The 24,836-nt window shown below is 42.7% G+C and overlaps 2 protein-coding genes across 3 annotated transcripts in view; one reads left to right on the top strand and one right to left on the bottom strand.

Moving 5' to 3' along the window:
- Positions 1–46: 46 nt before the first annotated feature.
- On the top strand, positions 47–10,785 carry LOC106585175 (E3 ubiquitin-protein ligase RNF165). 2 transcript variants are annotated; one of them, XM_014171092.2, is made up of 8 exons: positions 47–235; positions 4,549–4,864; positions 5,167–5,295; positions 5,524–5,653; positions 5,932–6,036; positions 6,305–6,400; positions 6,972–7,075; positions 7,211–10,785. In XM_014171092.2, the coding sequence occupies exons 1-8, from the start codon at positions 175–177 to the stop codon at positions 7,326–7,328; spliced, it is 1,059 nt and encodes a 352-aa protein (XP_014026567.1). In that variant the 5' UTR covers positions 47–174; the 3' UTR covers positions 7,329–10,785. The 2 variants fall into 2 exon arrangements, with proteins under 2 accessions (XP_014026567.1, XP_014026566.1); XM_014171091.2 differs by having other exon boundaries at positions 5,164–5,295.
- LOC106585177 (lipoxygenase homology domain-containing protein 1) overlaps positions 10,203–24,836 on the bottom strand; it is a 46,566-nt gene continuing 31,932 nt past the window's right edge. Inside the window, exons 28-45 of the mRNA XM_014171093.2 lie at positions 24,662–24,790; positions 24,374–24,538; positions 23,903–24,084; positions 21,705–21,821; positions 21,277–21,439; positions 21,022–21,176; positions 18,638–18,850; positions 18,368–18,485; positions 18,067–18,275; positions 17,665–17,850; positions 17,344–17,471; positions 16,027–16,144; positions 14,501–14,678; positions 14,186–14,371; positions 13,767–13,937; positions 13,310–13,448; positions 12,958–13,113; positions 10,203–12,866 (exon numbers count right to left, since the gene is read on the bottom strand). Coding sequence (XP_014026568.2) covers positions 12,386–12,866; positions 12,958–13,113; positions 13,310–13,448; positions 13,767–13,937; positions 14,186–14,371; positions 14,501–14,678; positions 16,027–16,144; positions 17,344–17,471; positions 17,665–17,850; positions 18,067–18,275; positions 18,368–18,485; positions 18,638–18,850; positions 21,022–21,176; positions 21,277–21,439; positions 21,705–21,821; positions 23,903–24,084; positions 24,374–24,538; positions 24,662–24,790 — 3,194 coding nt within the window. The 3' untranslated portion in view covers positions 10,203–12,385. The remainder of the gene's footprint in view (positions 12,867–12,957; positions 13,114–13,309; positions 13,449–13,766; positions 13,938–14,185; positions 14,372–14,500; positions 14,679–16,026; positions 16,145–17,343; positions 17,472–17,664; positions 17,851–18,066; positions 18,276–18,367; positions 18,486–18,637; positions 18,851–21,021; positions 21,177–21,276; positions 21,440–21,704; positions 21,822–23,902; positions 24,085–24,373; positions 24,539–24,661; positions 24,791–24,836) is intronic.

The following is a 24,836-nucleotide window of genomic DNA, read 5'->3' as shown; positions in this document are numbered from 1 at the left end:
ACATTTCCTAAATGTTCCTTCAGAAAACACCGAGCCATCGACGCTTTGTCACCGAAGCAGCTGCCTGCCAGCACAGTGCTTGCTAGATCCGCTTGAATGTAGAAAGATTGAAACGGATCATCCGCATGGGCTATTTGTCTCTCAAAAACCCAGCGGCAAGAAAAGGATCCAAGGATGGTTTTAGTGCATGTCGGATATCTGGTTCTTCCTGTATTTGGCTCAGTGAGAAATAGAGGTATTTATATTTATTAATCTTTAACACTTACATGTCATGTGCTATGTTCATCTTAATACCACTGGAGCTGCTCGCAAATCTCTTTAGAATCCATTCCAACGTGTTGTTGACCAGCGTTACATTTTATTAACAATTTCAAGACCATACAATACATCTTGGTAGTATGGGTCTGTTCCTATTTGCCTATATATATTTTGTTTCTTCTCAAATTGAGATGTAGATAACGCTAGCTGTTGACAGCTAACTACTGTAGCTAGTTAGCGCATTGACCAATGCTATTTAGCTAATGCTAGCTAAACGTTTCGCTATTTTTGGACATTATATATTGTAGCTAGCTAGTCAGTTCCATTTTAAGAAATACTTGACCAATTAACATTAATGGCAGTGGTGTAATGTCAGACCACAGAGAGTAATGCGTGAAACATGTTTGAAGGTTAGCTAGCTAGCGCGTTCTCTGCAGGTTAGGTTACTGGATAACCTATTTAATCCCAGGATGATGTCATTTGGAGATCATCTTTACTGCTTGCCGAGAGGGTTTTGCGACAAATTCAATTAGCTACGGTAATCTATACAATTGTATATCACAACTATAGTAGTTTACAAACAGGCAAAATTGACATATTTCAAATTTAAGGAAGCTCTTTAAACACGTCGTAGCTAGGTAGGTTGTTTTTCCAATATTTAAAACAAGCTATCCACCAGGTGATTTTTGCATAAGTCATTTCCCGTTTATTCAATAACAAAACATACCGTTTCATAAACCATTTAGGCTACAGTGTAGCGTATAAACTAAATTCATACACTGGCATCAATGATTTCACATTGTGCTTTTATTTCTGTTCTTATTTCCTGTTTCATAGTATCGAGGCTGGCTCTACATTCTGCATTTATCAGATCTTTGTCGTCCCCCCCATTCTGTAGCTAATGATCATCTGCTGCTGTGTGGTGTGGCGTGGCCTGTTCTCTGTATTTAGCTGTATTGTGAATCCCCTCTTCATTTCCTATTTCCATCAGAAGACATTGCTATTATTTTTGTTTAAACGCCCCCAAGAATGTACCATTCACCCACAATTCATTGTTGTGAAAAAAAAAAAAATTGCTAACACCTGTTGTCTTTTTCTGTGAAGTAGCTGTATTGTTAACCCATTTTTAGCTCTTTTAGAGAATCAAATAAATGTAATTGTGTACCGCCCATCCAGTCTTGATATACAACATGCTGTAAATTCCTGTAAAGTGGATACATTTTGCAATTGTTTCGATTTCTGCACTGCTTTACTGAAGACCAGAATTTGGCAAATTTTCTCCATGGAAAGTGCATTGTACAAATGTGGCTAAGTAATGGTAGCAAATACTCCTTTTGGCATTCTTACATGACATGTGAAACCTATACTTTTTGATATTATGACACACACACAATTAGGATTATCCCTAGTGTGGTCATCTGAGTGATTGAAAAAAATGGACAACACATCAAAATTGATGAAATACTGGTACACTGTACCTGTTCCCAACAACCTGTCATATCCGTCTCGATTTGTGTAACACTTTGTTCTTCTTGAGAAGGAGCAAAAAACAAATTCTATAAGTAGTAGATACTCACTGGTGGTTAATCACTTCCTAATGATCCACAAAAAAAAAAAGTGCAAAATGCTATCCATTTCACAGGGATGCCTATCCTGCACTGCTACAATAAATCCTCTAGTAGAGTAATAACGTCTTTTATTGTTTGGTTGTGGTCGCTCTTTACCCTTTGTTCTGGTAATAGTACTTTCAATGCATGGTCATGTTATGATTCATATGATTTAGTTTTTTTTTACATTGAATAGTAAATTCCAATGTAATATTTCTGTGGTAAAGATGTACCTTGCTGTAGCCAACCACGTCTGCTCATTGGATGCTGCTTTTGTTCTTTTTAACCCTTTCATGGAGCATGGTGAGCCTTGCCTTCAGTCTGTTGTTTATTTTTGTTGCATGGTATTTATATTATTATTACAACAACCAAAACACAAATTCCACATATACTAATATTTTCCAATAAAGAATATAGTATTTTTCCTAACCTTCAGTGTGCTTCTTGCTGATTTCCATTTTGTTGTCTTTATCCCTCCCCTCGTCCCTACCTGCCCACCTCCACCCCACCCACCTCCTCTCCCGCTGTGACAAAGATAGACGATTTCCTTGCATTTCTCATCACAAGGCCTGAATGAGTCTATCCCCTGTCATTCATGGTGATTCTACTACTGAGACAATTGAAAGTGCAGTGCGCCTCTGATCCTTGGATCAAATGCTAATTTAATAGGCCTAACTCATTCTCATTAATTAGTGACTGGTTATGAACTGAATGTGATATTTTAAAAACACACCACCACAATCAGATGTTTCTGAAAGTTGCCAAGATTAGACTCATGACTATTTTCCTAGGCATTTTGTAGCACTGCACCTTCAAATCTACTCCAACTTAATGATCCAAATGCAATGTAGACATTTGCCTATTTCTCAATTGTAGGGGTTTCACCAGTTTTCATCTGAATGTGTTATCCACTCTTCCACAAACACTTTAGTATGTTCATATTAGAAAAGAGCCTAGCAACTAAAGGTGACACAAAGGACTAGATTTAGGTTAGCCCTAAAATGTTGGTGCTAGGCTGCATATATCTCAGTGGAAAGATTTAGTTTGATGGTCTTTCTCCATGACTTCTCTTGCTGCTCGAGTCCAAACTAAATTTTGCCGCCATGGAAAACATATCACAGACTATGAAGTCTTGTCCTATGAATTGTGGTCTCCCCTTTCAAATATAATAGTTTGTCATATTGGCATCAATGTCACAATATAGCCTAGGCCTACTTCACGTAAATTGAAAGCCATTCCTTTTCACAATCAATGTTATTTCCATTAGAATTGTCAGCTCTATCTATCTATCTATCTATCTATCTATCTATCTATCTATCTATCTATCTATCTATCTATCTATCTATCTATCTATCTATCTATCTATCTATCTATCTATCTATCTATCTATCTATCTATCTATCTATCTATCTATCTATCTATCTATCTATCTATCTCACAGTATTAAAACTGAGACAGTGCACTGTAGTTCAGGGGTAGCATCTGGTTCTCCCTCTCGAGCCTCAACAGCAGCCTGTTCTCTTCAGCTGCCAAATAGCTGTGGTTAAGAAGAGGGAAAAAGTACTGAGATGGCATGCAATGCATTCAAGCTATTTCCCCCGAACCAAGGAATCTAAATATGGGAAAGCTTTGGGTAGCACTGTGTGTCTCACTGATACAAAAAGATATACGCAATATGTAAATCAATACTGATTTCTGGTTGGAGATAGACAAATACGTTGTAGGCTTTATGTAGCCTAGGCCTATAAAGCCTTAACATTTTGCTGATAGAGACATGGGTAGTGATACACTTATTTTCATTTAACCTTTATTTAACTGGGCAAGTCAGTTAAGAACATATTCTTATTTACAATGACGGCCTACCCTGGCCAAACCCTAACGACGCTGGGCCAATTGTGCGCCGCCCTACGGGACTCCCAATCACAGCAGGTTGTGTTATAGCCTGGAATCAAACCAGGGTCTGTAGTGACGCCTCTAGCACTGAGATGAAGTGCTTTAGACCGCTGTGCCAGTCGGGAGCTCAACATAAACATTCACAGTGTTGTTGTACTATATAATATAGTCTTGTGTTACCCACAGTTCAACAGGTGAGAACGTTCTCAGAAAAAGGACTCACTCACAGCAATGTCATCACATTGGTAAAATCCTCAGTGATTTATAACGGAGAAACAGTTATATTACAATAAAAAAACTATTTGGAACAGATGTTCTGTTTTTTTTGTGGTTGATCAGCAGAATGTCACACAGTAGATCTAGAAACACTTCTGACAGCAGTTGTGCACTTCTATCAAATGGATTCAAGGTCGTTCTCATATATTACACACAGCCTAATTTGGAATCCACTTGAATACACAATTTAAATGCACAGTCCTGGCTGCGCCCATTGCCGAAGAGTCAGATGCCCAGAGGTGAGAATCCAAACAGAGGGTCAAATGTGACATGATGCCATAAAAGACCATTCATGTTTGGAAAAATTAACATTTTCCATGCAGACTGAATGTGTTGCTTCACCATATCTCCCTATCCCCACCTCTTCACCATAGGTAAGATTTAGGGCTTTTGTAAAGATCATCCTACAGAAACACAATTACATCACACAAACACACTCCATGTCTCATACACAATTAATTCTAACCTACCGTTTCTCTCTCAGGTGTCTAACTCCCTCTTGATGTTTCCACAGGATCCCTCTTTAACCGGCAGCAGCATAGCCATGCTACCTCTTGCCGGCACTTCCAGCTAGGCCCCCATGCCCCGCTGCCCATTGACTTCCCCATGCCCCACCCAGGTCAGCCCCAGTCGGGCATAAACCCCCACCTGGCTCCCTCTGGCCACCAGCATCCTCCCCAGCTCCACTCGCCCCTCAACCCCTTACCCCCCACACCCCAGTTCCAGGACCTCTTGGTCCCCCCTTTCCTACCTCAGGCCTTACACCAGCAATACCTCCTCCAACAGCAGATCCTAGAAGCCCAGAACCGCCGCATCATGCCACCTTCAAGGTATGGGGACTTGGTTTCTGGCTATGCACGCCACTCCCGTAATAACTAGGGTACCTCCACAAGCTTTAGAAATGTCATGTTTTGTACGAACAGCTATATTTTGATGCAACCCCCGAAATCTGTACAGTTTAATAATGTGCCCCTGGTAAAGGAGTAGTTAACCCCCAAGTTTGGCATGTGTTTTCATACTTCAAAAGTGCTTTTAAGTCGAGTCCACATTTCCATGGCATCTGTGGAACCACACAACAGATTACAGGGAATTTTAATGTGTACAGAAACTTTTGGTTGTCCTGTGTCAGCAGACGCACCCCAGAGAGAATGCCCCACCAGCCCCACAGACTGCGGCTGGGGTACGAGTTTGTTCCTGCCCTCCATGTCCCCCCACAGCCTGTTGGCCAGCAGCCTCGCTACCTGGCCGAAGGCACAGACTGGTAAATAACACACCAGCTTGCGCTCATACAATAGTGTGGCTTCATAGTTAAGTCTAATACATTACTCCTGAACTATGGATAATCTCCATTTCAAATTTGAGTCCCCTCCCACGGGCATGATGTAATCCAATGACAATCAATGTTGAATTGTTGATGGGTCTGTGAAATGGACCCAGTGTTTAATTGGTTCTTCTCTCTTCTTTCCTCCTGTCCTGTGTGGTTGGTCAGGGACCTGAGTGTGGACACGGGGCTGCCCCCCCACCAGTACCACGTCCGCCCACTGCCCCAGCACTTTCAACACTACCTGACCTCTCCCAGGATGCATCACTTCCCCAGGAACAGCACCACCACCCAAGTGGTGAGGACATCACAACTATATTTGTCATGGAATTTAAATGATCCGAATGGACAGTCCCATTTAAAGTGACATTTCATGATCTCCACTGCTGGTGTCCATATTGGCTGAACCACCTGGAGTGTTTGATTTGGTATTCACACCATAGATCATTGGATAGACAGGATTCAGGGATGGCAGGCAGGAAGCAGAATGAAATGCAAAGATGTTTTCTCAGAGATGAGTTGGAGGAGAATGTATCCAGATTACTCCTTTACTATCTCTCTGTATGTTCTCTCCAGGTTGTCCATGAGATCAGAAACTACCCGTATCCTCAGTTACACCTGCTGGCCCTGCAGGGCCTCAACCCCTCCCGCCATGCATCCGCTGTGAGAGAGAGCTACGAGGTACAGTCATCCCAGTCACACGGCCAAGTCCCATGTGACGTCACACTATCACCCCGTCACACATACACTCTCACCTCTCACGCATCCGTCCCTGCCTCTGTGTGACCAATGCTGTGAACAGCCTCATGTGGGACTGATCTTCTAATTTCCGCTAGTTCTGTGCTCCAGATGCTTCCAAAAAAAAAACAACATTGTTTTATTTTGTTTTGTTCTTTTTATCGTACTGAAAGAAGATAGTTAATGGTCTTTCCCCATATGTTGCTTGTAGGAGCTACTGCAGCTGGAGGACAGGTTGGGCAGTGTGAACCGAGGGGCTATCCAGACCACTATTGAAAGGTTCACCTTCCCTCACAAATACAAGAAGGTAAGACTATGCCCTCATAAGTTGTGCTGGTAACGGATGTACTGTGGTAGTAACTATAATAGAGTACCATAGAGTAGAAGGACACAGATGAACATTGCCATCTCATTTTAGGTTATTGTTAGCCACATTATCTCTCCAAAGAATACTGTCTGCTTCCACTCCAAACTGACTTATTCAGACTGTCTGGTCTGGAGTGTACCCAATTTAAGACCAAGGATGACTCATCTTGTAGGTGAAAGGACCAATTATTATAAAGCTGTGCAAGTCTCATGAGTATGATTTGAATCTACTGTACAGTATGTGAAAGAATCATAAGCATTATATTTTAATGATCCAATGAGACAGGAACCCGAAAGACACTTTTGAAATGGTGTCTTCTGCACCGTACTGTATGCTGTGTTAGGACCATGGTTCAAAACAGGGTTTTTCAGGACAGCCGTTAGTCATATATCAGAACTACATTATGAGGACTTCAACCATAAGTATTTTCTTGTGAACTATCAATACTTTGCGAATGAAAATGAGAGATACATTGCTAATGGTAATTGTTGCATATTCTTCTATTTTCCAGAGAATACCCCAGGACCTGAAGCTAGGGCTGGAGGACGAGGAACTGGATACAGATGAGAAGTGTACTATCTGTCTATCAATGCTGGAGGATGGAGAGGATGTCAGGTGGGTCTAGTCAAAATGCTAATGAACGTTTGGTGTCATGGAAGGTTTGGTGCCAACACATAGTACAGTTTTCAGATCTCTGTGTATCTATAGCCATTTATGTTAACACTCTTCGACATCTTCCTCCACCAACAGGAGATTACCCTGCATGCACCTCTTCCACCAGGCGTGTGTAGACCAATGGCTGGCCACCAGTAGGAAATGCCCCATATGCCGGGTGGACATTGAGACCCAGTTGACACCAGACAGCTGATGCCTCCTCTCCCTGCCCCTTCCTATAATACCCCATAGCATCCCTAGGAGGAGCGCTGCCAAACGTCCCCCTTCCCACCCGCATCACTTATGAGCCTGCCTTCTGAGCCAGTCAAAGAAGACAATGAATGGAAGGGGACGAGGGAGGGAGGGATTAAGAAACCACACTGATCAAACAATAGAGAAACAAAACAGGCCGATGGATGGAGAGAGGCAGAAGGGTGGCAGAATATATAGACAGGTGCTGGGGCTTGATGAGTCTCCATCGGGTTGTGCACAGTAGCATTCGCTTCTCCATACACCTACTCAAAGATGGTTCTCTATCAAACCCCCTAGCATGTGTGTGTATTGTGTTGCTAAGGGTTTATATATAGGTCTATGTTCGACCGCTGATGTGTATTGGTCTTCCTCCGTGTGATGAAACCCAAATGCTGAGCTCTAACTACAGCACATCTGTGCAAAACATGGCAAGATATGAAATCCATAAGGGGATGTTTCTTGAAATGAGCTTCTGTGGCCTAATGCTTATGGTGTAATGGAGTGTAGTAGTCTTGTAATTGATCGCCAGTATTTACAACAGAGTGACCGTGTTGTGTAGCAAGCAAAAATCCCACTTTGAGAAATAAAGTGGGGAAAATACCCCTATTTAACAAAGGGTAATAGGCGTACAGGCAATGAGGAAGTGCTAGCTATGTACAAAGGCCAAACATTCTGTGGGTTTCCAGTACAGTAGATCTCTGCCATCACAGTGGATGCTAGAGATGCTAACCAGGCATGGCTTCAGTGGTCTGTATTGTGCTGTAGTGGGGCCTCTATAGTCTAGAACAGAGGCCCCAGATATGCATGCTCTATGGCAGGCTTGGGCTGTCTTGTGATTGTGGAGCAGTAGAAAGTCTGCAGTCTCTCTGCATGTGAACCATAAACAGTATGACTCTCTTACTCATCCATGGAGCAGGATGAAGTTTCCCCTAGACGCTGATCTTTGGTCACTGCTGCTTCTCCCCTCCTAATGATTAAGATTAGGATTGGGGGAGGGGTAAACTGATTTCAAGAACTGCGCTTATGGGCAATTTCTACTCACAGCCTCATCCATAGCACGATCTTAAAGGCTGGGGATGCAGTGTCTGTGTCTTGTCTTTAGAGTGAATACAATGTAATCCTTTTCTAACATATACCAGTACCTTATTGCCTACAGAACAAGCACATGTGAGTTATACAGTGCATAGCAAACAACCTCTGTTTCGGTTCCGTTAATTTCAATCTCAGTTGCTCCCGTTGTTTGATACAGGAATACAGCTGGTGTTCCTGGGATATATCCAACTAGTAGGCCTTTGTTCTGTGTCCTAGAATGTGTAAGATGGTCCCCCATGATGGTAGTTGTGTATGGTATTGCTAGAACCACTGTAAACTGTTCAGTGATGGAAGCTGTTTTCTCTATATCGTGCATGAATCATGTTGGTGTAGTTCACTTGAACGAGGGTTAAAGGGAGAAAAAGCCATTCGTTTGAAAATACCAAACAATTATTCTTACTATTTACATTTCTTTGATTTGTTAGATTTTTTCTTTCTTCATTTTGGTTTTCTTACTATCAATTTGTTTTGAGCGCTCATGCCAATTTGGACATTGGACCAAGTAAAGCCAAGTCCTTGTCCATTTTTTTTACTATTTCGAAGACATGGCTCCAATGCTGCAAAAACAACAACATATATTTATTAATGTAGCTTGTGTTTTGTAAATGCACTAAAATATGGGGTTGCCTGAAGTAGATTTGGTGGTGTGGGGTCTCCTTGTTCTAGCTTACGCGTCTGTGTTCGGTTACACGTATCTTCATGCTTCCTTGTGTACTTTTGGAGGTTGACTTGACTGTGTTGCGTTTTTTTATTTACCTTTGTCCAAACCCTCCATCCAAAAAAACTAGACAGACAAACAAGGAGGGTTGCTACTTCACATAGGATGCTGTGAGTTGAAATGCCTTAAGTATTTAACAATCATAATTTATTACTAATCGTAGCTATTGTGGTGGCATATTTCATGTATTTTCTCTCTTGATTTTGCAATTGAATCAATCTATTTATTTAGAAATAACACAATGTACAAAAAATAAATAATACCTCATTATGCATTGGTCGGTGGGGATGCTTTGCATGCAAGTTGCGTTTTTCATAAGGAGAACATGTAATTCGGAAGGGTGTAATGTGAGCTCTGTCTAGCCAACGTGGTGCTGTTGATCTTGATTTACATTCCATTCAATGTCATATCGAAGATCCCCCCCGCTTTGATCGAGTGGACAGACTGTGACTAGGTGCAAATGTTTTAGCATGTAAACCTCCTAGCATGGCTATACCCCCTTGCTGGCATAGAGGAAATATGATACTATTTTATTTTTCATATTTATCCCTGATCATTACCAGTTTCTCAGTTTGTTTTCATTTTGTTTTACCTCGTTTGTATATTTCACCATATCTGAATGTTGGGTGTCTCCATTCAGACCATACGTTTCTCTGGCCCAGCTATATTAACTCCTCACATATGAATGAATAACTCCATTATTAGGTACTTTTGTATTGCTGGCAAATGCTGTGTTTGTGTAGTTAGGTTCGAGAGGTGGCTAACATGATCAACTTGAGCTATTGGGTCTTATTTCTTTCTGGTGTAATACTCTAGTGTGGTTTGTTCACCTGGGTATAATAAGCTAACCACCTGATTTCTGTGTGCATTTTCTTAATAATAACAATTTATTAATCCTACATATATCCGATTGGAAAGAAGCTGACTGGTCTTATTTTGATTTTTCCTGCTGTCACAGGCCTTACCCCATGTCTAGGGCCAAGAGTTTTTCCTGGTCAGGTCACCTGGTCAGGAAAAGCTCCTGACTTGCCCTCTGTCCTCCACAGACGGTAGACTGCGTTACTGGACAGTAGCCATAGTATTTTAACTCAAGCTGGTGAAGGGGAATGAACAGTAGAATCCTAAAGCACAAGCTTTCTAATGCATGTCCTTCTCAGGTTTTCATATGTGTACATGGGCGTAGCTGTAGACGTGTTTAATATAAGGCTGTACCTTCTTGAATATTACAGATGTTTCTTTGCTGCTGACAAACTGTTGATTAAACTAACCTGCCAGTGATTTAAAGGGAAGTGGCCATCTTTGTACAACACACTGCTGTTTTGCTGTAACCGCGCAATGTTTTATGAGCTGGAGTATTTTATAGACAAAGTATGTATCAATAATATGAAAAGCAATAGCTAAATGATAATGAAGAATAACATGGATCAGTGAATATTGTGGAAAATCTTTAGATTTACTTTTGGTGGATTTTGTACTGTATTTATTACTAATGATGATGCAAAAAGTTGCATAGCTTAACCCAAACTGTTCTGTCTCCTTTTTTTATTTATTGTCTTGTATATGATCTTTTTGTATGTGTTTTTCAAATAAACTGCCCAAAATGCTGAAAGTACCTGGTTAAGGATTATTCAATTTTTCTAGTAAATACTTAACTTCATGACACAAGAATCGGTACAAACGTTTATAAACACAAAGCAAGTATAAAATATCAGCAATAATCCCTGACAACTAGGCTAAATGGACACACAGAGCCTGTGCATGAAATACATGTCAACAGTGGTGTATCTAGTCCAGCATGAGTGAATACAATCACATGTTATGAATATGCTTCTGAGTATCATTTGTTTCTATATAGTTATCACCTATGTTCTCTGTTTATGTTTCACAAAGTAAAATATTAAGTCATACAAAAAAAATTCTGATTGAAAAGTACTCCAGAACCCCCACACCACCACCAATACATAAATAGCTGGTCCCAAGTCCCTTAAAACCTCTTAAGGATCGGACCATTTTTTCAACTTTTTGCCTAAAATGACATAACAAATCTAACTGCCTGTAGCTCAGGACCTAAAGCAAGGATATGCATGTTCTTGATACCATTTGAAAGGAAACACTGAAGTTTATGGAAATGGGAAATTAATGTAGGATAATATAACACATTAGATCTGGTAAAAGATAATACAAACAAAAAAACACGTTTATTTAAATTTTTTTCATTATCTTTGAAATGCAATAGAAAGGCCATAATAAAACAGAAACAGAAGGGGTTCAAACTTTAGAAGTTCCTACATTTGAATATAAAAATGGGTTTTATCAAATAAAACTATGCTACATTTTATCTCTGGGACCCCCAGGATGACAAATCAGAGCAAGATTACTGAATGTAAGTACATTATTTACCTTCAGAGGTGAATGTATCAAACCAGTTTCCGTGATAAAAGTTTTGTTTTTGTGCACTCCTCAAACAATAGCATGGTATTTTTTCACTGTAATCGCTACTGTAAATTGGACAGTGCAGTTAGATTAACAAAAATGTAAGCTTTCTGCCCATATAAGACATGTCTATGTCCTGGGACATTTTCTTGTTACTTACAAAGTCATGCTAATCACATTAGCGCACGTTAACTCAACCGTCCCGGTGGAGGGACAACGATTCTGTAGAGGTTTTCAAACCCTAGAGTCGATGTCCACGCCTCCATGGGAAATCGAATTAGCATAATAAACAAATCCCAATAAAAACCTGTCTGTTTAAACTAGAGATATGGTTATTGCATGGGCTGATAATCTACCGCCTCCTACAATGGTGACCTTCCGCATCTGCGGGGTGGCCGAGCTACAGCTGTGTTTGTCAGACCATGAGACATCTCGAAAATCGGTCTTCTCACGAAAACCTTTGTAGCGTCCGAACGGTTTGGCATCCAAACTAATATGACCACTCTATGGAAAGATGACTCTCACGAACACAACGGTCACGTGACTCGTCTGAAGTCGGTACCACCGATCTGCCAACTTCTGTCTGTATCGTCTGAACAGTTTGGCTAGGACACCCACAAGCACCACAAGACTTGTCTGAAGGTAGCCCAGTACCAGTTAAAACAATTAATGGAACAGTATATTTGGAAGTTGTTTAGTGTAAAAAAAAAGGGGGGTTAAATATGGGTACATTTTTATCCTGACCCCCCGGCTTAGAAGGTTAACATGGATACTTGTCAGTATTTGGGGTAGAGCACTCTTTGTATCTGCCCATCTGCCTTCTGAGGGTCCAACCACTTCCCACACAGGAAGATAGTGGTCACCGAGTTGGCTGTGTTGGTAACCTCTACACACTCCAGGTACCAACCAGAGTTGTGGCTTGAGCCATCATGCTCCACTTTGACCCTCAGCAGCTCCCCTAAATCCAACATCTCCAAAATAAAACGATCTGTTTGTCCCCGCTCAAAAAGGTTTCGGAACTTCTGCTTTAAGGCACGCTTTCCAGAATCCCCATTGAAGCCATATATGGTGATGTAAACGTTAGAGTCAGTTCCGGCCCTTTTGACGTCGCCGGTGATGACGATTATCTCGTATTTGACGGGCACGAGGCTGCGGACTTTGCTGGCAAAGCTCTCAATGGTCTTAAAGCATTCGAAGGTCAGAAACTTGTCCCGTTTGGCTGCTAGAGGGATCTGGGCATCACAGTGGAATAAATACCTGGACAGGAACAGAAAGAGAAGCATAATGACATGAGTTTAGACATGATGAGAAAAATACCTGTCTTTGTTCCCCAGAAGTTTTCACTCACTTGTTTCCAAGTCCCTTCTCTGTCACCACAACTTCCAGGACGTGCCAGAAGGCCTCACCCTTCACCTTCTTGCTGTCTTTAGTCGTGTGCCCCACACAGATGCCAGCTATCTCACCCACATGCTTGGAGGAAAACTCAAATGTGTCTGTGGCTCCACTGAAAAGAGACATCCACAGGATTTTACTCTCCCTTCTTTGATATCTGTAAAATAATTATTCTTCTAAGCACAGTATGAACGTCACTGTCCTGAAATTAATGGCCTGCTGAAAACAGTAAGATCAAGAGAAAAGGTAGAACACCAGAGCACTTGAAAGAGAAGAGAAGATTCTTTAGTGTTTCTTTGAGAACCTACCAAAGGAACCTCTTTTTCTTTGAACTATTCTCCAGCACAAACTCCTTTGAACGTCCCCTCTTTCCTTCCAGCACGATCCACACATTCTCCTTGGTGTCTGCGTCATCAGTGTTAGCTGTTGTAGTGGCAATTTCATATTCTGGAGAAAGAATTTAAAAAAATGCAACATAAATTCTAACTTAATTTATTCATAACATAAGTGCCTGCCATGTAAAATATAATAATAGATCTACAATCCCTAGCCTAGATGTTAGGTGTAGGGATTGAAAGGAAATGTAAACTGCTCTGGTAGACAACATTCATTTATATGGTGATATTCATTTATATGGATTATCAATTAACCGAACATTACAAATGGTAAATCTAATATAGCGGCCATTCACTTATCATGGAACAATCTATTTCTCTGGAGTTTTCTTGGCTCACTAGTCTACATCAGGGTCAGAGGTGAACTCACTGGTCTTGTCACTGAAGTCTAGGATGTCGTTGTTGGCACAGGCCAGCTCTGTCATGATCTGCCCGTCGTCCACATTCTTGGCCAGCCAGCGGCCACATGGGAAACGGAAATTCTGGTCCATGGTCTCATCTTTCACATCAATGTACTCCAGGTGCCAACCCGGAGCAGGACCTGAGAGAAACACAGGTTTATGGCTTATATTCTTGCCTCTACTCCAATCAGCCACTTCAAGACTTAGTTTAGTTTTCCTTTGCTGTAAATCCTGTGTACAGAACTGCAGTTGCCAAGAAATCTATCAATCAAAAGTGAGAAAGAAAGCTCTCCTGTGTCCTGTTTCAGTCCGTTTGGCCACCGCCATCACCGTCATTACCGTTTGTGATAAAACTATGTGGCATGGCACATGAAGACCTGTTCCTCACCCTTGTTGTCGTGCCATACGCGGATCTTGGAAAGCTCTCCCAGGCTGAGGATGTCTGGGAAGCGGAACACGTCTTTTGACTTCCGCTCAAACTTGTTTCTGCTACCGCCCTCCTTTAGTGCCAGCGTACCAGTGTCTCCGTTCTCCCCAAACACTATCAGGAACACGTTGGCATCAGTGCCCGCACCTGGAAGAGAGGGGGAAAAGGGATATTAAAGATGGTGGGGAAAAAAAGGTAGAACTAGGGGGTGCCTAGTGGGTGCAGGAGTTTTTCCCATGTGGATTTTTGTTCTCATGTGGAGCTGTTGTGACCCACCTCCGATGTCGCTGGTCTGGACCTGGATGATGTAGGTGGTCCTCTCCACCATCTCCTCCTCATCCACCACCGCTGCCAGCTCACAGATCTTAGTCCTTTTGGGCCCTTTGGTCTTCGACAGCCAGTTCTCATTGGTAAACACAGACACCTCCTCTGTAGTCAGGTTATGCATCACGATCTAGAGGACACGTACAGTATGCCATACATACCAGACATTTATATTAACATTTTAATCTATTAGCAGACTCTCAGGGCAATTTACAGAAACTGTTTTGAGATAAGAAGGCTGAAATAAACACAATACAGGATGGGGGGAACTCCGACCTGAGTTAAGCGCGTGTAAATGGAGCGTAATTCTTTTCTCTCTAAGCATTTTCTGACCTTGAACTTAAGCATGAGAATAGGATGCTATTCACCTGCTATTCATTTGGGGTGGAGATCAAATAAATGAAGGTATGGCGGAAGTGTGTCTACGGCAGCGTTTCCCAAACCCGGTCCTCGGGATCCCAATGGGACAAGCTTAGGTTTTTGCCCTAGCACTACACAGCTGATTCAAATAATAAACTAATCATCAAGCTTTGATTATTTGAATCAGCTGTGTAGTACTAGGGCAAAAAACAAAACGTGCACACCTTGGGGTCCCCAGGACCGAGTTTGGGAAACGCTGGTCTACGGATATGCCTTCTGACCTTGACTTAATTCCCTAATAATTCCACCACCTTTACGAGTGAGGAAACCATGAACAAGGTCTAGCGAACCTGCCTATTCCAAGTGGAAAAAGCCTTCTACTTTATTTTTCCAAATAGAAATCCAACCATTCAGAGGGCCTCCCAAGTGGCGCAGTGGTCTAAGGCACTGCATCACAGTGCTAGCTGTGCCCCTAGAGATCCTGGTTCGAGTCCAGCTGGCCGTGACGGGAGACCCGTGGGGCGGCATACAATTGGCCCAGCATCGTCCGGGTTAGGGGAGGGTTTGGCTGGCCAGGACTCCTGTGGTGGGCATTATCATTCAATTTAATTACATTGTTTTGTTTACCTTCATTTGCTGAGGATCACATGTAGGCTAATTATATCATTAAACCTAAATGATCTACAAGATCAGAGTATTTTTAAATCTACCAATTGGTGCTGAAACAGAGACGAATAGGCATATATTTAGATGGCTTTCTTTCATTGATCCCTAATATTCTGAACCCGTTCTCTCGATATATTCTAGTGAGTCTGTAGACGAAATTCAAACTAAAAGGTACACCGTATTTAAAGGGATGGCTTACGATAAATGTACTGAAAACCCTATTAGATGAAAACTCCACAAGAAAATCTGTTGACCAGCAAGTTTTCAGCAGTTGAATGTAATTTATTCAGAGCGCGCAAGGTAGTCACAGCTGCGGAGTGCGATACACGACTAAATAAGGTAAGTGTTAATCCGAAATACTGAGAAGTGCATAGGAAAGGCACGTATAGGAAAGATGTACATTTCCTAAGTCTGAATTGGCCCCTATGAGCACGGTAAGTTTGAGTGCCAACCCTGTCGAGGAACCAGTCAGGGCGACTCCCAGAGCCGTCGATGCGAACCCTGATCTTCTTCAGAGGAGCGATGTCATCTATCTCCAGGTTAAACGTGTCCTCTTGACCTCTCTCAAACCTGTGGCGGAAGACATGGCTAGATAAGGACAAGGGCTCCAATGGTTCGAATAATCGTGGCCAAGAAAAAACAGTCTCTTAAACTCTGACCCCCTCTGGTGGCATTTTTTAAACCACGCATAATACTGTATACTACCCTCACAAAGTACATTTCAGTTTCAAAACTATAAGTCCTACAAACAAATACTGTTAGAAAGGTAAGGACTGTGGGATTCTGATAAAAGTGTCAGAAACAATGTGACAAAAGAATTACTGAAATGTAAAAAAAAATTGTACAGTGCCCCCCAATTGTCCCCATTTTGGAGAATAAGAGATTTGAAAGTCTAGGTTTGAAATAAAACATGTCACCAATCACTGTTCCAGAAGTATTTTTTTTATATAAAGAAAATACATTTGTCAGTTCTTTTGGCCTTGAACATGCGCAAATTCCCATAGGAACACAGCCATTTTAAAAGTGCAGGGCTTGTGCAACGTGCCATGCCTTCATTTATCGTCTAATAGGAATGATATACATATGAGGAGAGAGCTGAAGTCTCTATCCATTCATTGCTGTAAATACATCCCCTGTCTGATTCCCAGTTCATCCACTAGATCGCAGTAGGAGATCACATGACATCTCTTGGCCACTTGAAACCAGTTGCGTCTAGTTTGGGTAGTGAGTCACTGTGCTAAAATGTCTGAATGGAATTTCAAGTCTGACATCTTAAAATGACCTTAGCAATCAAGGCTTTCAAGTTTGTGTTGGTGAATTAAGACAGACAGGTGAGGAACCTTAAAACGTATTTTCCCATTCACGTTTCCTATTGTAAACGATGAGCTAGATCAACGGCGCATGTGGAGGATGCATACAAGGAAATGTGGATGGAGAAGGAAATGCGTTGCTTTACAATGACTACCAGGGTGTACCCTTTCCATGCATACTAAATGTTTGCACTTTTGGTGACTTGACCTACATTGCATACTCCATGAATATGACCATAGCGTATTATTTATGGCCTTAATGTGAGCCGGTGAAAAAACTTGCCGGCCCAGTACATGGCCCAATTCAACTGTTCAGAGTTTAACAGGCTAGGGTAGGGTACCCAATAATATCATCACATGGACATCCCCCGATGGTGCCCCCCTAATGTTGGTACAGCCCAATACAAGTCAACCCAGTCAACACTAGAGTCACTCTATTGAATGACAGTGTGATGTCACCTGTCCTCATTCTTGGGCAGCAGCATCTCCTCTGTGCTCCCATTGGCTCCAAACACAGACAGGAAGATGTTGGTGTCCGTCCCTGCATCCTGGGTGTCGCCTGTGATGACCGTGGCCACATAGATGATCTGGAGGGGAAACATACATGTGTCCTGTATTTAAGCCCCATTGAGATAGCAGAATCTCTTTCAAGGAAGCCCTCACCACGAAGGAGCATCCCAAGCACAGGTATGTATATATGCATATAAACATCCATTCACATTCAAAACACCTCTCTGTCACATAGTGCTATTCAGTGTGTTATTGTCCCAACAAACTTACCTTCCGGACGATATTGATACTGTTGGCATCTAGTACGTTGAACAGTCTGCCGGTGAGACCGTCGCCTCTGTCCTTGGCCAACCAGCACTTACACTGGAAGATGTACTTGATGCCTTTGGTCGGCACAGCAACCGACAGCTCGTCCACCAACCAGCAGCTTTCTGGGGTTGCCCCATTATGACCCAGCTGGAGGGGGGAGAGAAAGAGCAAGAGGGAGAGAAAGAGATAAATATAGGAAGCGAGGAAGAGAGAGAGGTAGAGGCAACCACAAAAGCTGGTACCCTATTAAAATCAAATATCCAAATATCAACCTTATTCTTAGCTTAATCCTAACCCTACATGGGTAATGAACAGCTTCCATTCTAGCATGACAAGCCTAGTGAGTAGCGTCTTCATCCTTACCTCCACCCTCTTGATCTCTCTCACGTCAGTTCCGTAACACTGGAAGTTCTCCATGGTCCCAGCAGCGAAGCTCTTCTTCCCCTCAGGCAGGTCCAGCCACAGACGCTCCGTCTCAATGTCATTGGGTCCCATGACGATGACATAAACCCTGGCTGTGGTGCTGGCGTCAGGGTCCATAGCAGTAGACACAGTGAAGTGGTAGGGGATGACTGGCCAGCAGGAAGGAAAGAGAACACCCACACAGTGTTTACATGCTCCCAGAGTTTAATGAAGCAACGTTGCAAACAATGTGCTCGCTTACCTGGACCCTCCTCTACGACCGCCTTTTTCTTCTTCTTCTTGTTTGCATTCCTGTCCAGCCCTATCTTGGCCTGGGTGCTCTTCTTGTTTGGATCAACGTTCCTCTCACCCTCATAATCCTGGGAAGTGTCAAAACAATCCACTAAAGAACATCACAATGATGCCAACAGTTATGATGAGACTAGAATAATGCCAGAAGCTCTGGATATTGCTTTGGGGGGGCTTTACATTCCGCCTGTGAAAAAATCTAATATAAACCCTATTACTGTACCTTGATGTAGAACGTTCTCTCGATGCGCTTGTCCTCCTTCTTCTTGGAAAGCCAACGCTCACACAGGAACATGTATACCTCCTCTGTTTCCATGTCCACCACCTCTACCTGATCCAGGTACCAGTCTGCCCCCATAAATTCGGAGTTGTCGTGGCGGATACGGATCTTAAACACCTGGCCAAGATCCACCGCCTCGATGGAGAACTTATCCACCTGGGAGAGAGAAGAAGAAAGGACCCCATGTAGTGAAGTCAAATTAACCGGTCTGCTCTTAGTGACTACGATGGACTGAGAGAGGCTTGAGGGAATTAGGGACCAGTCCTCCATTACATTAATTAGTTACCCTTAATACACAGTGTTAGTATCCCATGGAACTACATGGTAAACTACACTGAACAAAAATATAAATCGAACATGCAACAATTTCTAAGATTTTACTGAGTTACAGTTCACATAATGAAATCAATCAATTTAAATACATGAATTAAGCCCTAATCTATGGATTTCACATGACTGGGAATAAAGATATGCATTTGTTGGTTACAGATACCTTCAAAAAAAGGTAGGGGCATGGACCAGAAAACCAGTCAGTATCTGGTGTGACCACTATTTGCTTTATGCAGCGCGACACATCTCCTTCGCATAGAGTTGATCAGGCTGTTGATAGTGGGCTTCGGAATGTTGTCCCCCTCCTCTTGAATGGCTGTGCGAAGTTTCTGGATATTGGTGGGAACTGGAACACACTGTAGTACACGTCAATCCAGAGCATCCCAAACATGCTCAATGGGTGAAATGTCTGGTGAGTATGCAGGCCATGGAAGAACTGGGACATTTTCAGCTCCCAGGAATTGTGTACACGTTGTTTGCCATCTACCTGGTACAGTTGAAACCGGGATTCATCCGTGAAGAGCATACTTCTCCAGCATGCCAGTGGCCATCAAAGGTGAGCATTTGCCCACTGAAATCGGTTATGATGATGAACTGCAGTCAGATCAAGCCTCTGGTGAGGACAACAAGCACACCGATGAGATGAGGCTAAGCAGCCTGCCATCCAGGACCTCTACACCAGGCGGTGTCCCTAAAAATTGTCAAAGACCCCAGCCATCCCAGTCATAGACTGTTCTCTCTACTACCACATGGCAAGAGGTACCGGAGTGCCAAGTCTAGGACAAAAGGGCTTCTCAACAGTTTTCACCCCCAAGCCATAAGACTCCTGAACAGGTAATCAAATAGCTACCCGGACTATTTGCATTGTGTGCCCCCCCAACCCCTGTTTTTTACGCTGCTGCTACTCTCTGTTTATCATATATGCATAGTCACTTTAACTATACATTCATGTACATACTACCTCAATTGGGCTGACCAACCAGTGATCCAGAACATTGGCTAACTGCATTGTTTCCCACCCACCACCCGCCAACCCCTTTTACGCTACTGCTACTCTCTGTTCATCATATATGCATAGTCACTTTAACCATATCTACATGTACATACTACCGCAATCAGCCTGACTAACCGGTGTCTGTATGTAGCCTCGCTACTTTTATAGCCTCGCTACTGTATATAGCCTGTCTTTTTACTGTTGTTTTATTTCTTTACCTACCTATTGTTCACCTAATACCTTTTCTTGCACTATTGGTTAGAGCCTGTAAGTAAGCATTTCACTGTAAGGTCTACACCTGTTGTATTTGGCGCACGTGACAAATAAACTTTGATTTGATTTGATTCCCTGAGACGGTTTCTGACAGTGTGTGAAGAAATTATTTGGTTGTGCAAACCCCCAGTTTCATCAGCTGTCCGGGTGACTGGTCTCAGACGATCATGCAGGTGAAGAAGCCGGATGTGGAGGTTCTGGGCTGACGTGGTTACACGTGGTCTGCGGTTGTGAGGCCAGTTGGTCGTACTACCAAATTCTCTAAAACGACATTGGAGGCTTATGGTAGAGAAATTAACATTAAATTATCTGGCAACAGCTCTGGTGGACGTTCCTGCAGTCAGCATGCCAGTTGCACACTCCTCCAAAACTTGACACATCGTGTTGTGTGACAAAACTGGACATTTCTGAGTAGCCTTTTATTGTCCCCATGCACAAGGTGCACCTGTGTAATGATCATGCTGTTTAATCAGCTCCTTGATATGCTACACTTGTCAGGTGGATGGATTATCTTGACCAAGGAGAAATGCTCACTAACAGGGATGTAAACTAATTTGTGCACAACATTTGAGAGAAATAAGCTTTTTGTGCATTTGGAAAACTTCTGGGATCTTTTATTTCTCATGAAAAATGGGACCAACAGTTCACATGTTGCGTTTATATTTTTGTTCAGTATATATGGTATCTTTGCAACTTAATGTAAAGTGTTACCAAATAATAACACACATACCGCCCCTCTTTCAAACTTGTTGCTGTTGCTCTCAGACTTGCTGAGTGTGCGTTCCCCCGTGTCTCCCAGGTCTCCGTAGATGGTGAGAAACACTTTGGCGTCGGTCCCTCCTCCGTACATGTCACCTGTTCTCACAGACACCTTATAGGTGTGAGCTGGAGAACATTAAAGACAGTCATTAATGTCAATTAAATGTAACAGAACAGGAGGGAGGATATCTCTCATATGACCATGTATAGGCAGCTAGGGACCTACTTTCAAGGGCATCCTCCACCTCCATCTCTGTGTGTTTCAGTTTTCCTTCCTTCAGCAGTTTCTCTGTGATAATATCAGAGGGAACGAGCTCTCTCACCGTCTCCCCATCGTCCTCTGACTTGGCCAACCAGCGCTCACATGGTAAGATGGTCGTCTCCGAACCCTGAGGGGGCAGCCATGTTGGAAGGGTTTTTGATTAGTTTAATGAATTAAACTTTCATTATCTGATTGGACTGAATAGATGAACACAATGGGGTGAAGATTACTGTAGGTGACGCTATTGCTCAAACCTCACTCTCATGTCATCTCAGAGATGAGAAGCAGAGAGAGTGAACAGGGTGAAGGGGACAACTTTTTTAAATAAGACACAGCCCATTCATGAGTGAACGAGGACGTTGGAGAAGGAATGAGACACAGTTCTTCAGTACCTTTCCCTTCCTGAGTAGGCGTCTGATCTCCACTCTGTCAAGGTGCCAGCCGGGGTTGGTGCCCCTGTTGTCGTGGCCAATACGGATCTTCTCAATGACATCACCCACATCCTCCAACTACAGGCACATACAGCACCAGTCAAAAGTTTGGACACACCTACTCATTCCAGGGTTTTTCTTTATTTTCACTATTTTCTACATTGTAGAATAATAGTGAAGACATCAAAACTATGAAATAACACATATGGAATCATGTAGTAACCAAAATATTTCATATCAAAGTAGCCACCCTTTGCCTCGACGACAGCTTTGCACACGATTGGCATTCTCTCAACCACCTTCAAGAGGTAGTCACCTGGAATGCATTTCAATTAACAGGTGGGCCTTATTAAAAGTTAATTAGTGGAATTTCTTTCCTTCTTAATGCGTTTGAGCCAATCAGTGTTGTTGTGACAAGGTAGGGGTGGTATACCCACACCTTGTCAAAAGACCAAGTCCATATTATGGCAAGAACAGCTAAAATAAGCAAAGAGAAACGACAGTTCATCATTACTTTAAGACTTTAAGGCCAGTCAATGTGGAAAATTTCAAGAACTTTGAAAGTTTCTTCAAGTCCAGCCGCAAAAAAACCATCAAGCGCTAACTGGCTCTCATGAGGACCGCCACAGGAAGACCCAGAGTTACCTCTGCTGCAGAGGATAGTTCATTAGTTACCAGCCTCAGAAATTGCATCCCAAATAAATAATTCACAGACTTCAAGTAACAGACATCTCAACATCAACTGTTCAGAGAAAACTGAGTGAATCTGGCCTTCATAGTTTAATTGCTGCAAAGAAACCACTACTAAAGGACACCAATAATAAGAAGAGACTTTCTTGGGCCAAGAAACACGAGCAATGGCCATTAGACCGGTGGAAATCTGTCCTTTCGTCTGATGAGTCCAAATGTGAGATTTTTGGTTCCAACCGCCGTGTCTTTGTGAGATGCAGAGTAGGTGAACAGATGATCTCCGCATGTGTGGTTCCCACCGTGAAGCATGGAGGAGGAGGTGTGATGATGTAGGGGTGCTTTGCTGGTGACACTGTGTGTGATTTATTTAGAATTCAAGGCACACTTAACCAGCATGGCTACCACAGTATTCTGCAGCAATACGCCATCACATCTGGTTTGCGCTCAATGGGACTGTCACAGGATCCAACGAAAGTGGCGCCCCTCCTCGGTCGGGCAGCGCTCGGCGGTCGTCGTCGCCGGCCTATTAGCTGCCACCGATCGTTGTTTCTGTGTCTTTCAGTTTTGTCTGTCTGTTCCGCACCTGTTTTGTGTATGTCATTAGTGGGGGCTTATTTAATGTGTGTTTTGAGAGGGATTGTTTATTGTCCACGTTGTGTTTTCCGTCAGTTTTGTCTAAGGATTTACCGGGCTGCGCTCCTTGCCTTTTGTGCCGTGGAATATATATTTTTGTGTTTTATGGGAAAGTGTTTCTCCCAGGCAAACTTTGTGTAGCGCCCTGTGCTTTTCGGCGTTTGTGTGTGTCAGTTTATTAAAAGACACTCACCTCCAGCACCTCTGTCTCCTGCATCTGATTCCGCCTCTACGCCAGTCCAAATCAGTCGTGACAGGGACTATCATTTGTTTTTCAACAGGACAATGACCCAACACACCTCCAGGCTGTGTAAGGGCTATTTGACCAAGAAGGAGAGTGATGGAGTGCTGCATCAGATGACCTGGCCTCCACAATCACAAAACCTCAACCCAATTGAGATGGTTTGGAATGAGTTGGACTGCAGAGTGAAAAGCATTCCAGGTGAAGCTGATTGAGAGAATTCCAAGAGCGTGCAAAGCTGTCATCAAGGCAAAGGGTGGCTACTTTGAAGAATCTAAAATCTAAAATATAATTTGATTTGTTTAACACTTTTTTGGTTACTACATGATTCCATATGTGTTATTTCATAGTTTTGATGTCTTAACTATTATTCTACAATGTAGAGCATCGTAAAAATAAAGAAAACCCCTTGAATGAGTAGGTGTGTCCAAGCACAAGTATATCAGATAGCACATTAGATTAAATGCCATCAACTTTTACATTTCATTTTGTAGTCTTGGAATATACTGTATGTAAACATTTATTTTTTCAAATGGTAAAGTATATAATTTGCATGGTTTAAGACAGGAACAGTCATATACACTCGCACACACACCTCCACGATAAACATATCCTCAGCTCCTCTCTCGAAGAACAGCCTTCTCTCTCTCTTGTTGACACACAGGTGTTTCTGCTGGGTGCAGAGGCCCTTCCAGCCATAAAGAACTATAAACACGTCTGCATCTGTCCCAGCACCAAACACATCACTTGTGTATATCTTGATCTCATAGGGGACAACTGAAAAGCGAAATGAGATGGTTTGATGTCACTATGACAGATCAGTAGTCACCGACCCTAGTCCTAAAGTGTCACAGCTACAGAGCAAAGGGCTTATTCATCTCCTCCTGGTGAACAGTGGATTAGTTGAATACTGTAGGTTATTTAGTGCTTGGCACTGGAACAACAGGCTCCACACCCAAGCAAACAATTCTTGACAGCAAAGTACATTGTAAGGATCCTTGGAAAGTGTTGTAAAAACATAGTATCATACTCCATACCTGTTTAAATGTTAAAGAGCATGGCTTACATGGCACGTAGAGTTCAGTCTGGAGCTCGTTGGGGTACAGATCTCTCACTATGGCCCCATCATCCTCTCCGTTATCTAGCCAACGGCCACATGGGAAACGGAGTCTCTGGCCCTGAGAGGGGGCGTCGATCTCCACCCAGTCCAGAAACCAACCAGGAGAGCCACCTTGGCACCAGACACAGACACAGTGGTCATGAGGTCAGGGGTTTCATAGCATGGGGATGTTTGTATTCTTTTCAACTTTGTTAATTGGTGGATATGAGTGGAAGGATGAACCCGTGGTCTCACCTGAGTTGTCATGGCCGATGCGTAGCTTTTCCAGCTCTCCCAGGTCCACAGCCTCCACAGTGAATTCATCCACCATGCCCCGCTCAAACTTGTTCTTATGGGTCTTACACGCCTTCAGGTTGATTATCCCTGGAATAGACACAGTCATGAGTTTAGGGATAGGAATATTAGTAGT

The sequence above is a fragment of the Salmo salar genome, chromosome ssa24 (genome assembly GCF_905237065.1).
Source record: "Salmo salar chromosome ssa24, Ssal_v3.1, whole genome shotgun sequence".
NCBI lineage: Eukaryota > Metazoa > Chordata > Actinopteri > Salmoniformes > Salmonidae > Salmo > Salmo salar.
This window is presented reverse-complemented; position numbering and strand designations above follow the sequence as displayed.

What these genes read in the sequence shown, in the direction of transcription:
- LOC106585175 (XM_014171091.2), top strand. Translation starts at nt 175, where the DNA reads ATGGTTTTAGTGCATGTCGGATATCTGGTTCTTCCTGTATTTGGCTCA. An exon ending in CTGGCCGAAGGCACAGACTG is followed by an intron (nt 5,296 to 5,523) that starts GTAAATAACACA and finishes GTGGTTGGTCAG; the next exon opens with GGACCTGAGTGTGGACACGG. An exon ending in CTGTGAGAGAGAGCTACGAG is followed by an intron (nt 6,037 to 6,304) that starts GTACAGTCATCC and finishes TGTTGCTTGTAG; the next exon opens with GAGCTACTGCAGCTGGAGGA.